The sequence below is a fragment of the Carcharodon carcharias genome, chromosome 8 (assembly GCF_017639515.1).
Source record: "Carcharodon carcharias isolate sCarCar2 chromosome 8, sCarCar2.pri, whole genome shotgun sequence".
NCBI lineage: Eukaryota > Metazoa > Chordata > Chondrichthyes > Lamniformes > Lamnidae > Carcharodon > Carcharodon carcharias.
The window spans coordinates 164,127,279-164,145,772 of record NC_054474.1 but is presented as its reverse complement, the minus strand read 5'-3'; the positions used below and the strand labels follow the sequence as shown (position 1 = coordinate 164,145,772).

Below are 18,494 nucleotides of genomic sequence, written 5' to 3'. Positions count from 1 at the left end.
GGGAAAGGAGTTGAAGATTGTATCGGGCAGGTACTAGCGCATAGAAAGGCATCCCCAGGCTGAAGTTATACTGCTGATCATGCCCATTAAATTAGTGGGCATGGACAATAGATAAAGTCAAGGTAGACTCACAGCTCAAGTTGATGCAAAAGTGAACTGCACCGTAAAAGGGAGATGACGCAATCAGAGCACAGCCATCACCTCAATGACCCTAAGCTAGTCCATGCACCAAGCCCTCCGACCAGCACAATCAGGACATCACCACTGACAATTAGTTTCAATTGAATATCAATTAACTTTATTTATAGAATATATGGAGTTACTAGGTTCACACATTAAGGTTTGAACATTTTTTAATATTCAGTCACCATAAAACAAAGTTTATCATTAAATCTCTGACTTATTAAAGAAAAATTAATAACTTATAAACCTCTGTTTCACACTCACTTTCAGTTTTGTAAAACCAAGGTGTTTTATCTCACTAAAGTAGATGAGAAACAGAGTAGGATGTTAACACAGACCTGTGTGCATGTTTGGGTATGGTGTGTGATTACGTGTAAATGCATGTGTATGTTTCTGAGCTTTTTGTGCATGTCCTTGTGTGGTTATGTTTGAGTGCGGGGGGGGGGGGGTGCATGTCTCTGTGTGCAAGTGTTGTGATTGTGCACATGCATGTGTAGGTGTGCATGTTTTTGTGCTTGTGTGTGCATGTACTTGAGTGGGAACGTATTTGTGCATGTGTTTGTGTGACTGTGTATCTATGTGTGTGGATGCGCTGTCATGTGTGTGTGCATGTGTGGGTGTGTTTGCAAGTGTGGGTGTTATTGTATGTGTAGATGTTTTCATGTTTGTGTGTGCATGCATTTGAATGGGGGCATGTTTGTGTGCATGTGTTTGTGTGAATATTTGTGGGTGTGTTTGCATGTGTACCTGTGTGTGTGTGTGTGTGTGTGTGTGTGTGTGTGTGTGTGTGTGTGTGTGTGTGTAAGAGCATTTGTTTCAGAAAAAAACACATTGAAAAAACCCAAAGTTTGTTGGCAGAGTTTTAAAATAAAGCACATTTGCATTTCAAACCAACCTGGTGTGTGTGGAATGTGAGAACTTCTATTCTTGAAAATAAAGTGACATACTTTTGGATAAATCTAAGGAATTTAACATTGAATGTAAGTAAACATGAGGTTAACAAAAGAAGTCTAAAACTGCAGGGTTTTTGAAACTTGCTTTAGTCACAGAGGTGGGAAATATATTCCACAAATTCACAATGGAAAGATATTTTCAATTAGGATTTAAGGCTGCTGGAGAACAGCATGCTGGATCAAATAACACAAATTGCCACTCCATATGGGAATCCAAGTTCATGAAGTTAAAGTTGCTCTGGACGACTCATTGCTGAGACCTCTTCTACTCCATGTGTCCTGTATAATGGATTACTGAAACCCCACAAGCTCCAATAACCTTCCAGCAATGTGTTTACTGCGGTGTCAGCATGCTACAAGGTGCAAGTCGCAAAAAACACTAACTAATTGGCCTCGTGATAAACAACTGTAATAGTGGCAAGCAGTTTGTGACTTAGTGGGAAGCATGTTGACTTCCCTATCACATTTCCAATGAGAATTAGGCTTCACAATAGTGACAATGTTATTCAGCGTCAAAGATTGAAGCCACAAATATTTTGTTCATCCACTGTGTGTGAAAATCCCAGTTACATATATTGCGCTACAAATGGTGATGATGCACATTGCAAAAGGTTCTAGTCATTGATCACAATGGGCTTGTTGGTTACAGTCATGAAGTCAATAGTTACAACATCAACCAAGTCAGTCAATAAATTATCAGGCTGTGCACCACATTGTGCATTTTATCCTCACTGCACGGACCTTCTACTCTGACTTTAAAGCTGACTGCAGTAAACGTTGATGTGAATCATGTGAACTGACTAGTACAAGGAAACAGATAATCGTGATGCACACGCAATGAGATTACTTCACTGCGACAAGTGGTTGGCACTGAATGTCAATTCGAGTCTAATGAGACACTAACCGTCTAACAACAATACTCCAGCGTCTGTGGAGATTAGTAACGACTGTCCCCAGGAATCACTGCAGATGATTTCGAAGGGGAAATTACTGCAGAAACACTGAGGCTCCCAGGGCTAGAAGGTAAAGTACACAAAGAATGCAATTTAGATGATCTCACAATGAACAGAATACGATGGTACCACACGTGAGTGCATTAATTAAAATAACTTTAAGAACATAAATTCATTTCTTCAGAGCTGAAAGGTAGAATGTGTGCATTTACTTTTGACTTCCATTTTATAATGATGCTTCCACTGAAAGGGCTGCTTTATCACAAACTCACTTAGCACATTATTTGCCATAATTCCCTGGTTTGCTGCTTATTACGCTGGGAATTGAGCACATAGCCAGCAGCAAATGAACTACAGACTTTCCCTACAGAGTTCGACATACATGTTTGGACTCCCCTTTACAGCAGAAGTAGTGTTCCTTGGGCGTGGAGCAGAACTGACTGAGGACACTGCTCTCCTAATGAATCCAAGAACAAATCTGCTTCTCCCCAAAGCCCCTCCACCTCCCCAGCCATTCCCCTCATGCAAGCTGGAGTTATTCCGTCAAACCCAGTATTCACACAAGGAAGCTTTGATGAGATATCTCTGGACAGAGTAGATAGGAAGAAACTATTCCCACTTGTGAAAGGATTGAGGATGAGACGGCACAGATTTAAATTGGCAAAAGAAGCAAAAGCGTTACAAGAAAAGGCTTTTTCTTGCAGTGAGTGGTTAAGGTCTGGAATGCACCGCCTGAGAGTCTGGTGAAGGCTGGTTCCATTGAAGCATTCAAAATGGAATTAGACTGTTCTCTGAAAAGGAAGAAAGTGCAGGGTTTTGGGGAGAATGTGGGAAAATGGCAGTAAGCGAATTGCTCATTCGGAGAGCTTGTGCAGACAAGATGGGCCAAATGGCCTCCTTCTGCGCTGTAGCAATTCTGTGATTCTGAGAATGCCAACTCTTCTCCACAGTACAGCCAACACAAATGAACATTTAAAGAAAGGATTTGCCAGAAGGCTCGGAGCTATTTAAGTGGCTGCTACACACACACACACACACACACACACACACACACACACACACACACACACACACACACACACACACACACACACACACACACACACACACACACACACACTGACTATAAGTTTTACCACTTAACAAGACATATAACATTTAACATGATTTGAATGACCTCTAAGAAGAGGCAACAGGGCCTAAAGAGTAGCGGAACCCACTAATAGGCCCCCTCCCTCCCAAACTACCATTGTTGTCCCAGGGCCCAGCCTCACCTGCTCTCCTGGTGGTTCCTGGGTTCAGTGCTGGCATTGGGGATAGGAAGGGAAACTGGATGGGTACCTGTGCCTTGGCCCTGCCATCATTTACCAGTAGCAGGAGGTCAAAGCTTGGATGGCCTACTTGGGGAGGGAGGGAAATCCAACTGGCACAAGTAAAAGCCCGGGAGTGGATGTAAGCCTCCCATCTGATTTTTTCTCATGTTCTGCTGATTTTAATCAGTGGAGGAAAAAGCACTCCCATGTTTTACCTGAACTTACAGGAACTAATAGATAAGGACAAAGGGCTTTAGGTTGGCTGAGAATGATTGTGGTGTTCTCAACAGATTCCCACTTTCATTCAGACTCTTAGCTTTCACTGAGCTGTTGCGCTGAATTAAATGGAATTGTAAGTTCAGAAAGACAGCCATACATAAAGGAAACAAATATAAACACAATCACAGTCCAACATTAATGAAGTCCAAGCCCAGATACACACAGCTTTCACACTGAGAGGTGATTTTAACTTTTCTAATGAAAAAGCAGCAATACTGACATGGGTGTCCTTGTACACCAGTCACTGAAAGCAAGCATGCTGTTGCAGCAAGTAGTTAAGAAGGCAAGTGGCACATTGGCCTTCATTGCGAAAGGATTTGAGGTACAGGAGCAGGATGTCTTACTGTAGCTATACAGGGCCTTGGTGGGACCACGCCAGGAGTTTGTGTGTAGTATTGGTCTCCTTCCCTAAGAAAGGATATACTTGCCATAGAGGGAGTGCAGCCAAGGTTCACCAGACTGATTCCTGGAATGGCAAGATTGTAGTATGAGGATAGATGGGGTCGACCAGGCCTGTATTCACTGGAGTTTAGAAGAATGAGAGGGGATCTCATTAAAATGTATACAATTCTGACAGGGCTGAACAGATTGGATGCAAGGATGATGCTTCCTCTGGCTGGGGTTGGGGTGGGGGGTGGGGGGTTTGTCTAGAACAAGGGGTCACAGTCTCAGGATACCGGGTAGGCCATTTAGGACTGAGATGAGGAGAAACTCATCACTTAGAAAGCAGTGAACCTATGGAATTCTCCACCACAAAATACCGTGAAGCCCATGTCACTGAATATATTTTAGAAGGAAATAGATTTCTAGAGTCTAAAGGCATCGAGCGGTATGGGGAGAGAGTGGGAATATGGCGTTGAGATAGAGGATCAGCCATGATCTTATTGAATGGCTAAGCATGCTTGAAGGGCCGAAAGACCTACTCCTGCTCCTATTTTCTATGTTTCTATGTAACATCGCATTGTCGCCCATTATGACAGTGTCTGTCATTATGGCATAGTCTGTCTGTTGAATTCAATAGGAAAAAAAGGGTGAGACGTAACATAAATCAGGCAAAGTAGATAACAGGCAAGTGATCAGATATCAATCCTTTACATAGCAGCAAAAGTTAAAATGATCTGCTTCCAAAAGTGTACCAGAAACTCAACGGCCTGAATTTTTCAGATGGCAGGGTCTTCCCCGTTGACCCCGAGTGTTTCGGAGCCATTTCACGCTCGAATGAGCGTTAAGTGGCCGCAGGCGCTCCTCACTCGGGAGGAAGTCACGCCTTAGAGAGCTGCCGGCCAATCTGATTGGCTGGCATTTCTCCAGTCCTTGCAGCGGCAGCACTGCAATAGACAGAAGAAGAAATGCAGGAGGACACCTGAGACTAAGTCCAGGCACCGAAGGCCCAGGTAAGTTCAAGGGGCCCCAGGAGGGAGGGAGGGTAGGGAAGGCCTGAGGGAGGGGGGAGGCAGGGGGGGTGCAAAAAGGGCAATCGGAGGAGAGGCCATTGCGGGGGAGGAAGGGATCAATCTCTGGAGGGGGGCACCAATTTCAAAAGGGGTCTTCTGATGGAGACGCCACCCCTCCTACTAGCCTAAGATGTAACTCTGATGACTTTCAGCCTTTCCCCACCAAGTCCAATGCTCCCGCCAGCCTAAAAATTGAGGCTGGATGGGAAATGGTCCTTAAATGGCCAATAATTGGAGGGAATCCCATCCCTTCAATTTGATGCTCACCCCCCACCCTGCCTGAAAACCAGTGGATGAGCGTGAAATTCTGGCCAACATACCATTGCACCTTAAACAGAAACTTGTAAAACAGTTTTGATCTCCTGTGGAATAACTTGGTAAGGAAATATCTGAAGGGAAGCACATTGATTTATATTCTCTGCATTGGTTTTATTCCAATGATTGGATAGGTAGAAATCGAGCTTCACTGGCTGATTGGATCAACAAGGGAAAGGTTTCCTCTGTGTTCCAGCTGCACTGCACCAAAATTGTAAATCCATTTATAAAAGAGCACGTTTACAATTTAATTACATACAGCGCAGAGAGGAAATCTTCCCCAGGTTCATTATTCAATCCGGCAAAAAACAGAGCACATTTGGAACAATGCTTTATTCTCAGTAAGTCAAATAATATTAAAGAAATGATTTCTCCACACAGCTATATTTTATATTACATTTTTTTGCTGTATGTTCAATTTGGGAGTTTGGTCACCCTGCTTTTGCACAGTCATTCAACTTAGTTGCTTGCACTTTGAAAACAATTTTGAAAGTGTTAATATAAAAAAATCATCATTAAATAGAAGCTTGAGGTATACAGAAACATTTCATGGGATGTGCACAGTGCAGAGCTCCTCCTTATTCCAATTCTCTTCCAATATAAAGAATTATACAGCATAGACGGAGGCCATTCAGCCCACCAGGTCTGGAATGTTGGAATGCTAGTCTGATATTGGGAAACCAGTTCCAACTTACTGAAGAAAGGGTAAACTGCTCAGTGAAACATTGGACCTTACAGCAGGCTAGTCACTTATATAGTCACTTTGCATTTCCTGAACATAAATATTTAGAAAATTATACATAATTGTATTCAATAACTTGACATAACTTAACTATTCAAGCAAACAGAACGGAACAAAATATTTCAAATATAACTAAGATTTCCTTTACAAAAACACTTTACATTGTTCCTTCTTTTTGACCAAGTAAAAGTCTTTACTCCTTCATCCAATGTGCTGCTGGCTGGAAAATGAACCAAGGATCTGCTAAACTCATCCAGGTCATCCTGTCATGATAGAGGGAAAGTTATTGCGCTTTTTTCCCAGTATAAATCCATCATTAGTACTTTTAAACACCCAATAAATTACATATTTTCTTACGTGCATAGAATTACATTGACAGTGCAGCACAGAAGCAGGTCTTTTGGCCCAATTGATTTCGTTCCAAACTTCTTAACAAGCGCACACAAAGGAACAAAGCCAATGCAAAAAAAATGGCTTCCAACCATGAGCAAAACGTGACTCATGGCTGATAGATTAAAGGAATTTGCATGCACACTGCACAGCAATCTTTCAGTTCTCCTTAGATATGGAAGCAATGCCATAGGAGTGGCAAGTTGCAAATCTTACACCCCTGTTTAAGAAGAGGGGTGAGGCAGGCCAGTCAGCCTAACGTTGCTGGAGGCGAAATTGGTAGAGACCATAATCTGAGACAAAATTAATTGTCACATGGAAAAACCATGGGTTAATAAATGACATCAATATGTGTTGTCTGGCAAAACTTGATTGAGTTATTTCATTAAATAATGGAGGCTGGATGAGGATAGTGTGCTTGAAGTTGCATGTGTGGATGTTCAAAAGGCATTTGATGAAGTACCACAGAATAGCTATCAAAATTGAAGCGCATGGGATTAAAGGGACAGTGGTAGCATACATATAAAATTGCCTAAGGGACAGAAAGCAGACAGTAGTGATAAACAGTCATTTATCAGACTGGAGGGAGGTTTGCAGTGGTGTTCCCAGGGGGCGGTAATTAAGACAATTGCTCTTTTTGATACATATTAATGACCAGGACATGTACAAACAGGGCATAATTTCAAAGTTTGCAAACACAAAACTTGGAAATGTAGTAAACTGTGAGGAAGCTAGCAGCAGACTTCAGTTAGACATAAACAGACCAGGCACATGGGCAGACACATCAGCATGGAAGTTAATGCTGAGGAGCATGACATGATGCATTTTGGAAGGACAAATTAGAAGAGGAACATGAATCAAATGGTACAATTTTAAAAGGGGTGCAGGAACAGAGAGACCTGGGGGTTCACATGCACAAATCTTTGAAAATGACAGAACAAGTTGATAAGGTTGTTTAAAAAAATTAGATCCTGGGCAATATAAATAGGGGCACAAAATACAAAAGCAAGGAGGTTATGCTAAACCTTTAAAATAAGTGGTTGGACCCCAGCTGGAGTACTGAGCCCAATTCTGGGCACCACACTTTCAGGAGGATATCAAGGCCTTGAAGAGGGTGCAAAGGAGATGTATTAGAATGATACCAGGGAATGAGGGACTCTAGTTACGTGGATGGAGGGTGGCATAGTGGTATTGCCACTGGGCTAGAAACCTCAGGGCAATGCTGGGGTTGAATCCCACCATGGCAGATGGTGAAATTTGAATTCAATAAAAATCTGGAATTAAAAGTCTGATGATGATCACAAAATTATTGTTGTTTGTTGTAAAAACCCACCTCGTTCACTAATTCCCTTTAGGAAAGGAAATCTGCTTACCTGGTCTGGCCTACATGTGATTCCAGACCCACAGTAATGTGGTTGACTCTTAAATTCCCTCTGAACAAGGGCAATTAGGGATGGGGAATAAATCCCATGAACATCCTGTCCTATCCCACATCCCATGAACAAATAAAAAAAAGACTACAGAAGTTGGGATTGTTCTCCTTAGAGCAGAGGAGATTAAGGAGCGATTTACTAGAGGAGTAGACTGGAAGAATGTTTTTCTACCAGCAGGACAGTGGAATTGGTGCCGGAAACGGTCTTGGAAGCAGATTCGATAGTAACATTCAAAGGGGAAGTGAATATGTACTTGAAAAGGAAAGACATGCAGGGCTACGGAGAAAGAGCAGGGGAGTAGAATTAATTGGATAGCTCTTTCAAAGGGTTCACACGGGCACCATGGGGGAAATGACCTCCTTCTGCATTGTAAGACTGTATGACTCTGGGTGGCTGGCTGACCTCACACACATCCTTTTCCCATGTTAACTGATGGCAAATTATGTTTTAACTCCAAGGTACTTTCCCCCTCCTTTAGGTGCCATGTTTGCGGCACATCCTCCCATAAGCTAACAAACACTTTGCAATCATCCATGTGATAACCCACTTTATTTTCTAGAGATTTCATGTGCGCTTTCATGTGTTTAACTAGGTTAAATTAATATGAGGATCCATGTTGACTGGGCTACAACATGGGATGTAAGTTTTATTAATTTTTATTTTTCTACCCTGCTATTGCACCCAGCGTCTCAGTATTATTCTGAAGTGGAGAGTAAATGCCCAAAATGTAGGGATAGCCACATTATCATTTGGGACCAGGTTATCTAACAGCCTTGGCTTGATGCCTCCCTTCGATGAGAGCTGAAGCCAGTCTCGCCACTGATAAATTATGGCTTCAGGTCAGTTTATAGACAGTATCAAGACAAATTGGAAGACAGACTTAGTAGAAATTCTCTAGAGTAAAGAAAATTATTTTCAGAGCAAGGCTCACTGAACACATACATCAGTTAATTTGACGGGATTACACATACATTAAAACATTAATCAGATGGGTTTGTTTTGTTGGCGCCAGCCAGCAGCATTCAAGACACAATAAAAGAGAACAAAATAAAACATTTAAAACAAAATATCCTTACCTTTTGGATAATCATCACTTAACATTCCTAAGAAATATTTCTACAAGGCCTTTGATTAAAAATGAAACAGAGTATCTCCAGTCATTTTAACCCCAAAAAAGTTCATAGGAATACATTTGACACAAGGGCTTCTGAAAACCGCTTTGTAAACAATAAACAACACTGATCGAAGCACTACAAGCCAATGGAGTTCACTGTGGAGGACATTACAAGGCAGCCAAAATTTCACTATAGCTTCAAGACTTCCTTCTATGTTTTGGAAATGCAGTGGAACATTCCACATTGGATAGGTGGTTGGTGGCAGGGTGGAACAGCATTCCTAGAGGTTCCTGGAAATTGGAGGTCCATCGAGATTCCCAAGATTAGCCGTTCTATCGGTTAATCTGCCACATCAAAGCTCCCCCTGCCCCTATCCCCAACCTCTGCCACCCATGTACTCAAAACACCTGACGTGACAGCAGGCAAAAAGTTCTTCCTCCAATGCAGGACCATCCCCCTTCCCCGATTACAGAGAGGAGTGCTAAATGGACCTCTTTCTCAATGATCTATTTGAAAGACACCAAGGAATCAGCATGCACAGCTTGGTAGAAAGATTCCTGTTTAAACTTGTGACTATGCGAGCAAGTGGAGTGCATGCATGCTGGGCGTTGCCCCCATTACTGTATCCAGCCACTGGCAACAAGAGTGTGTTTAGCCAGCAGGTTCTTTACTCAGTCTGAAGTAGAAAGCTCCTCTTAAGGAGCAGTGCGGCCTTCTACTCCTCTCTCCCTGATTTGGGAATATAATGTGGACATGGATATTTGAGATTGAAAGAACATGGCAGGTCTGGTTCAAACCATGTTGTTTGTCAGTTATTTCTGGGCCATTCTGTCAATCATGGTTCACATTAATAAAGTGCTTAATCTTAGCTCTATTCATCAGAAGTAGGCATACAGTAATTGTTTTAGATCACTGAATATATACTAGGATAATCCTTTAAATACCCAAGTATTGATTGGGGTTACGTTAATGTAAAGGCAAAGGAGGGGAAGGAATTTCAAAATGTTTTTTAAACTTTTTTTTATTCATTCATGGGATGTGGCATCATTGGCTAGGCTAGCCCATCCCTAATTGCCCTTGAGAAGGCGGTGGTGAGCTGCCTTCTGGAACTGCTGCAGGCTGTATCAAGGATACAGGGATAGTGCAGGAAAATGGTGTTGAAGTAGAAGATCAGCTATGATCTCATTGAATGGTGGAGCAGACCCGAAGGGCTGAATGGCCTACTCCTGTTCCTGTTTCTTATGTTCTTAAGCTTTCAGGAGTGTTTCTTTGACCAGTAAGTTCTCTGTAAAACTAAGAAGGAGGCATTGATGGATCTGATGCTGGGGAATGCAGGGGGCAAGTGGCAAAGCGTCTGTGGGAGAACAGTCGTGGAAGAGTGATAATCATATCATAAGTTTTAGATTCGCAATGGAGAAGGACAAGGAACAATCTAGAGTAAAACTTCTAAATTGGAAGAGGGATAACTTCATTGGGATGAATAGGGATCTAGCCAGGGTAAAATGGAACCAAAATTTGACAGGGAAAATTGTAATGAAACTATAGGTGATCTTTAAGAAAGATGTTTCAGGCACAGGCTAGGTACTTTCCAACAAGAATGTTGGAAGGAGGGAGAACCAAAGGCAGGGCTTCTTGGATGATGAGGCAGATCGAGAATATGATGACACAGACTAAGAGGGTGTCTGATGCATATCAGCTGAATTCTTCAGAGCCAGGGCAAATACAATAAGCTGAGCAGGCGAGTGACAAAAATAAGACTGGATAAGAGAACAAAATGAGACTTAACATAATAGGTAACCAAAAAATCTTTAACCAGCATGTATATAGCAAGTGGGTGTTAGTGGGTGGGGCTGGACCTATCAGGGACTAAGAGGGTGATATATGCTTAAAGGTGTAGATCATGGCTAGGATACTTAATGGGTACTTTGTATTGATGTTTACTAAGGAAGAGGATGCTGACAAAATATTGCTAGAAGCGGAGATGATAAAGGTAATTGACATTGATAGGCAGGATATACTGGAAAGGTTGGCTATGCTTAGAGTGAATAAGGTGTGGGTGACTTGCATCCTAGGTTTCTAAAAGTAGCAGGTGCAGAGATAGCAGAAGAGCCTGTCATAATCTTCCAGCCTTCCCTTAATATGGGGTAGTACCAGAGGATTGGAAAGAGGCAAATGTGACACCCTAACTCAAGAAAGGGCATAAGGCCTTGCCTAGTAAATACAGGCCTGTCAGTTTAACATCAGAGGTGGTTTTGGAAACAACAATCAGGGAAAAAATTAACAGTAACTTAGAGAAGTTTGAATTAATTAGGGGGAGCCAGAATGGATTTGTAAAAGAAAGATTGTGTTTGACTTATCTAATGTGGTAGAAAGTTGATGAAGGGAATATGGTGGGTGCTGTCTATCTGGATTTTCAGAAAGCATTTGACAAGGTACCACACTAAAGACTGGTTAACAAAATTGTGGCTCATGGAATAGTAGGGTCAATGTCAGCTTGGATAAAAAAATTGGCTTAAAGACAGAAAACTGCCAGCTATGGTAAATGTTTTTTTCTGGACTGGAGTTTGGTAGACAGTGGTGTTCCCCAAGGGTCAGTGTTAAGATCACTGCTTTTTTTGATATTTGGATAAATGACTTGGATGTTGGAATACAAAATAAAATGTTACCATTTGACATTCATATCAAGCTTGGAGGTGTGGCAAACAGTGAGGATGATACTGATTGAATGTAACAGAATATAGATGGGCAAACACATGGGAGATGGAATGTAATACATGGAAATGTGAGATGATGCATTTTTGCAGAAGTGATAGGGAGAGGCAATTTTTTAATGGCACAGTTAAAAGATTGTGCAGAATAGAGGATTGGCGGCGCATAGATCTTTGAAGAAGGCAGGACATATTCAAAGAGTGGTCAGCAAAGCATATGGAACCTTGGGCTTCACAAATAAAGGCATTGAGTATAAAAGCAGGTGATGAAAAGCAGGTTATGATGAACCTTTATAAAGCTCTGGCCAGGCCATCAACTGGAATATTGTATCCACTTCTGGTCACCACACTTTGGGAAGGATGTGAAGGTCCTTGAGAGGCTGCAGAAGAGATTTATCAGAATGGTTCCAAGGTTAAGTTGGAGAAGCCGAGTTTGTTCTCTTGGAGCAAAAGAGGTTGAGGGGAGGTCTGATAGAGGTGCGCAAGATTACAACCAGTTTATATAAGGTAGACAACTATTTCCATTAGCTGATGGTACAGGGAGTAGGGGGACACAAATTTAAGGTTTTGGGCAAGAGATGCAGGAGGGATGTGAGAAAGGACTTCTGAATGCAACAAGTGGTAATGACCTGGGATGCGCTACCTGCGAGGGTGGTACAAGCAGAGAAAATCAACGATTTGAAAAGGAAATTGGACAGACACTGGTCTTGAGAGAAATAAACTTGCAGGGCTAGGGGGATGGAAAAGGGGAATGGTACTGACTGGATCGCTCTACAGAGAACCAGCACAGAGTTGATGGGCCAAGTGGCCTCCTTCTGTGCTGCAATGACTCTAAATATAATAGTTGGGTGCATTTTCACTGAAATGAACAAAAATTTGAGCCTGCAACACAGACGTAATTCATGTTAGCCTAACTTTGTAACAGTTTCATTGAAACATGTATGCAGAAAGAAGAGTAATTAACAACGTGCTCACCTCTTTCCTGTACAGGCCAGTGGTTACCAAACTAGTGGGAGCGTCTCCTCTGACGATTGTTTTCAGCTTGAGGGCCTTAACAAAAAGAACATCTGTACTATAATACTGCATTGCTCTGTGGTGCCATTAGGGCTGCATTCTTACTCTGACTGACATCATTACAGCTAGCGAAGGGGGCCTATATGGAACCAGAGTTCAGGGGATCATGACATGGACATCATTATCTTGGCAACCACTACTGCTGTCACATGATATTCAGACCAAAAGCAGAGTGCTCTGGGGAGTTTATTTGCATAACAGCAACATTTTGGCAGTCCAATGAAACAAAAGAAAAAGCAGGGATTAAATTCTACTATTATTCTATATCACTCTGTCAGCTGTTTGAATAAATTATCCTGTAAAATTAGTAACATTTTACTGCATAATTAGTATTATGAAAAGAGGAGGTCGTAATCTGCAGGGCTGCACTACTTAATTAGATTTTCACAGGGGACAGACATGTGAATACGCTGAGTGGAAAGAGATAATGGAAGTCCTCAAACTGTAACACAATGTGAGGGGACTGACACTATATGCAGGCCAGGCATCTCCCTATCTAAAAGGAGGGCTAATTGGGGGTTGAGAAATCCTGGACTAGTCTTGGCTACCTACTAGCCTAGAAGCAGAGATTCACTCTCTGACCAAGGAGGAACACCCCATAACATATGAGGATTTAAAGAGAGAGAAAGAGAGCACAAAACATTGGGACAGGAGGAGAAAGGCGAAGTAAGCATTTCAATTAAAAGAACCTTCAGCAAAGAAATGAGTTAAGAATGAGCTTTCAAGTGACTCCATTACTTCTCTGTTGTATATCATTTTAATAAAAAACTACAACTTTGGACTATCCACTGCTAAGCAGTTTCAGGCTGCTGTGTTTATGGGTTTGAGATTCACTCAGCAATTTTGAGTGCCTCAAAAATCACCAGAAAGGGTTCTCCCTAGTTGACAGTTGCCAAAATTAAGAAACCGAATAGTTCCTATGAAATCCCTTTGTCTGTTACTGCAAATACTAACCAATTTGAAGTAAGTAGGTTAGCACAGATATTAATATTGCTTAAATGGTTCCTGATGGAATACTTTCCATTTGCTTGGATGAGTGCAGCTGCAAGAACACTCAGAAGCTCAACACCATTCAGGACAAAGCAGCCCACTTGATTGGCATCCCATCCACTACCTTAAACATTCACTCCCTCCACCAGCGATGCACATTGACATCAGTGTGTACCATCTACAAGATGCACTGCAGCAACTCACCAAGGCTCCTTCGACAGCAACTACCAAACCTGTGACCTCTACCACTAAGAAGGACAAAGGCAGTGGACACATGGGAATACGACGACCTGCAAGTTCCTCTCAAAATCCACACCATCCTGACTTGGAACTACATCGCCGTTCCTTCAAGTTGCTGGGTCAAAAACCTGGAACTCCCTTCTTAACGGCACTGTGGGTGTTTTAAGAAGGTGAAGGGCTCTCCACTTCCTTTTCAATGAAAATTAGGGATAGGCAACAAATGTGACACCCATACCTCACAAATAAATTAAAAAAGAGTGGGGCAGAGATCAGGAAGTGTGTAGGGAGTGTTTATTCATGATGCTTCAGACATCATGGTGTGTAGGGCAGGCTTGATGGTCCAGCCAGTTTTTACCTGCCTGTCAACTTTGTATGTATGCAGAGCAGACAGATGAATGCCATCCAAACATACAAAGTCTTCTTCTGGCCACTCAGTCCTACAGTCATCACTCTCTGTTGTACTACAATTTAAGACCCAACTCCATTCATCAAATATTATTATCCGCTCTAACGTAGGACAAGATGAAGCATTCCATGTAAACATGACTTCATTACTGTGTTCTAGCTGTGTTTAGATTCCTTTGATCAATGTAGGTGGTGTTCATACAAACGCTTTAGCATAGAATCATAGTCAATGTTTACCTAATTCAGCAAAAGGAAACCCAGAAAAGCTGTGATGCTGGTTTAATACTGTGTCAAATATTGTTGCTTCTTTTTAGATGTGTCCACAATTCATGATCTAAAGCATTAGAAATGTTAGTGGCTACCTGTCTAAATTATGGAGTAAACCAATTTTAAAGTCCAGCTGATAAATTGCTGCCATCATACAGATACTATCTTACAGTCACGCTGCCCATCCTATTAGTACACTGACAATTATAAAATTACAATGATGAGGTGAAGACCTCAACTTGTAATGTCAGGTGGTGTTACATATTTCATTCATTGCAGGCAACATAGTCCTCAAAAAAATTCTATTCTTTTTGTTTAATTGATGCAATTCAAGTGACATTGCATTGTGAGGACAAAGAGCGAAGCAAGTGGCACTGAAGCAATATGAATAGGCCTGCGAATTGGTTGAACTAAATAGCGTCTAACTGATGGAAGTTACCTGGCCCACTCTGACAAATTCTGCTTGGCGTGCTTCTTCTTTTTTCCGTGCTGATTTGGGTGATTCTGGCAGCACATCGCTGAACGACCTCCTATTTAACATATTCTAGATATATAACAGAAGGATGAATTAAAACCTCTGCACAAGTTCACATCTGTTCTTTCAAGTGAGTGAAGAGACACTGCATATCCAGTAACCCACAGGCTTTTATTATATGCAACCATTCTCCAGCAGGCATCTTTTTTTAAAACTAAGGAGGCCACAACCTCAAATAATTTTCACTACTTCTTGAAGAATTTTTAACCTGCTGCAACACCCAATACTTCAAACAGGTCCTGACAGCAGTGTCCCATCAGCAAGCCGCTATTAGAGTCCTTCAGTATGCCTGATGGATAGCAGTAGCAGGGTATAAATGAACAGACAGGGAGCCATGCCATTTTAGTCAATATGTAAAGAGTAATTCATCTGCTTTTATTGGTCTTTGTGGGACATGACTTCAGAATTATTACAAATAAAATCGTCGTACAACCCTCTGTCAACATGCCTCCCTCCTTCAGCATACCTTTCTCACAATATCAATATGTAAAAGTTAATGATTATTATAATTATTGTTGTCTCTTATGGGCAAGCCAATAAACTACATGTGGTTTAAGTTATTTTATACATTGGTAATTAATGTTGTAGTAAAAACATCTAGCCAGAGTATTCCTGCAGAAAAGAACACTGGACAAAATTGCCTTCCTGCATGAAGGCAGAGAGAACATCAGCCCTTGTAAGTCTTTATAAATGGCAGATGGGCTACTACCTAAGAAATTAAGTTGAAACAGTATGAACCAATTTTATCATTACATTCTAACCAACAGTACACGAAACTACTCAACTTTAGGTCAACCAGACAACAAAGATAGGATCATGTGACCAATATTTACTCACTGGTTATGTGGTCACCCATGGAACACCATAAACCAATCAGTACATTAGGGCTGTGCACTAACAGGAGAACTAACATTCTTCCTTTCCAACGCTTGAAAGGTAATAAAGCTCTTCAACTATACAATAAAAGTTCTGGTATTTTCTTTCTTTGCAAACAATAAAATTACAGTATGGCCTTTTGGGATGGAGTTGGTAACCAGGCAGTGGAGTTGGTGGCGGGGATTGAAGACAATGGCTTCAATCTTCCCAATATTTAACTGAGGGGATTTCTGCTCATCCAGAGGAAACCAAGTTTTACACAGGAAGGTTTAGCGATCGAGATGCTGGTTTTCCATCCGAGGTCAAATGAGGTAAGTGAGGCCAAGAATTTGGGTAGATGAATAAGGTCTCAGTGTGGAGCCATCATAGATATGATGCAGTATCTGTTGATGAATTAAATATGCCAATCATCCACCATAGCAAAGCCAGGAAGCATCGGGACACAAAAGGGTTGGAGATTTACAGAAATTGGAAGGCACATTACTGAAAAAAGGACAGAAGGAGCAACTGCTAGAAGAGTGATAAAACAGCAACTGATGCTTTTATTGAATAAAATTGCACTTAGCATCTCTGGTATTGTTTTTGACTGACGTTACAAGAGAAAGATAAAGCTAGCTTTGGAGACTGATCAAGGAAGAGTGGTGAAAAATCAACCAGGGTTCCTGCTCATGACTCCCATTCAGTGGCCCTGCTGGAAAGGCAAAGTGAAAGGCTAGAGGTGAGAACAGGATCAGGTTCAGTTTTTGTGGTCTCTACAGAAAAATCTGCCTGCAGAGACTCACTGTCCAGACTGTGGGAACTCACTGTCCACACTGCGGGGACTCACTGTCCACACTGCGGGGACTCACTGTCCACACTGCGGGGACTCACTGTCCACACTGCAGTGGCCACTGTCCAGACTGCAGTGACTTCCTGTCCGGATTGCAGAGACTCACTGTCCAGACTGCAGAGGCTCACTGTCCAGACTGCAGAGACTCACTGCCAGATGCAGTGACTTCCTGTCCTGACTGCAGCGACTTAGTGTCCAGACCGATAGTTGAAATATGACCAAGGAACTGAAATACCTTCAGAAGGACACTGGAGAAAATTAAGAAATAAGACCCAATAAATTACCTGAGGACTTGCAACAATATGTGTAATGAAATCAAAAACTTATCGCATGTCCAGTGACATATGTAGAGCAATGACATCTCGCACTGATGTCAGGTTCATGGGGATTTCTGTATGTAGCTAAGGCTCTGGCACCTCCTCTCCTTCCTCCCAAGTACACTTTAAATGACTTGCACTACTACTTAGTGCAGTGAGACCTCCCGTCCCCTCACGGCCTGGATCCCTGAGCAATGCCTAAGTTGCTTACCCCTAAAGCTGCTATTGATGACACCACAACGAGAACGTTAATTAATGACACACTATGGCAAATAGGATGTTGAGACAAAGGATTAGTTAATTCCAATACCATAAAGTGAACTGTAAGAAAGTACAACTGAGATAAGGTCTTTCATCCCATCAACCACTTCCTTCCACAGACCATGTACAACCTGCTCTATCACAAGCCAGTGAAAGTACTGAGGAAAACTGCTGCAAAAATACCCCTCTACACCCAAAAAAGCTAAAGTTGAAGACAACAGACTTTGAGCAGTTATTGAAGCAATGAACACATTAAAAAATCATTTTCCCCAGGATACGCTTAACCTAATACAATTATTCAGTGATTGAGCCCTATAGATTTGGCCCCCAGTGGAAAATTAACTTAGTATCACAGTCAAAATCTTAACCAAAACACACTGACCAGGAAGCGAAATTATTTCACATAACAAATTTCAAAGCCTCATTTTATCCCCTCTCACCATCACTTGATAAAGATGGACAACTGATTAGAATTGTACATGTTCCCACTGATGGAATCTTATTAAATATTCATGCTAGTGGTATGTTACAACATACAACATGCCAAAAGGGCTTAAAACCTCATTAATCATATTTTTAAAAAATATCATTCGAAGGTGAATGACTTCTTATCACAGTTGATGTTTACAAGTTTATTCTCCACAACACAGAATCTCACTTCCTCATGTCTATCTTTTACTGGTATAAAATAACATTATTATTCAATATGCTGCCACAAATCTGCTATCAGTCAGTTTTAATCTACAGTACTATTTGCTGATGCTGTTTTCAAATCATTCATAATTTCTTGCTCTGAATAAAAAGAATTTAAGTGATCAATTGGTTGGACTGTTTTCACTGATTGTCTATAACATTATTAGGG

At 41.6% G+C, this 18,494-nt stretch overlaps 1 protein-coding gene across 3 annotated transcripts in view; it reads right to left on the bottom strand.

Annotated features, from left to right (window-relative positions):
• garnl3 (GTPase activating Rap/RanGAP domain like 3) overlaps positions 1 to 18,494 on the bottom strand; it is a 489,806-nt gene that overhangs the window by 65,757 nt on the left and 405,555 nt on the right. For 2 of the 3 annotated variants that reach the window (XM_041193696.1, XM_041193695.1), the window contains exons 17-20: positions 15,254 to 15,358; positions 12,814 to 12,888; positions 6,354 to 6,455; positions 2,041 to 2,152 (exon numbers count right to left, since the gene is read on the bottom strand). In XM_041193696.1, coding sequence (XP_041049630.1) covers positions 2,041 to 2,152; positions 6,354 to 6,455; positions 12,814 to 12,888; positions 15,254 to 15,358 — 394 coding nt within the window. The remainder of the gene's footprint in view (positions 1 to 2,040; positions 2,153 to 6,353; positions 6,456 to 12,813; positions 12,889 to 15,253; positions 15,359 to 18,494) is intronic. The other variant, XM_041193697.1, reaches the window with a different exon arrangement.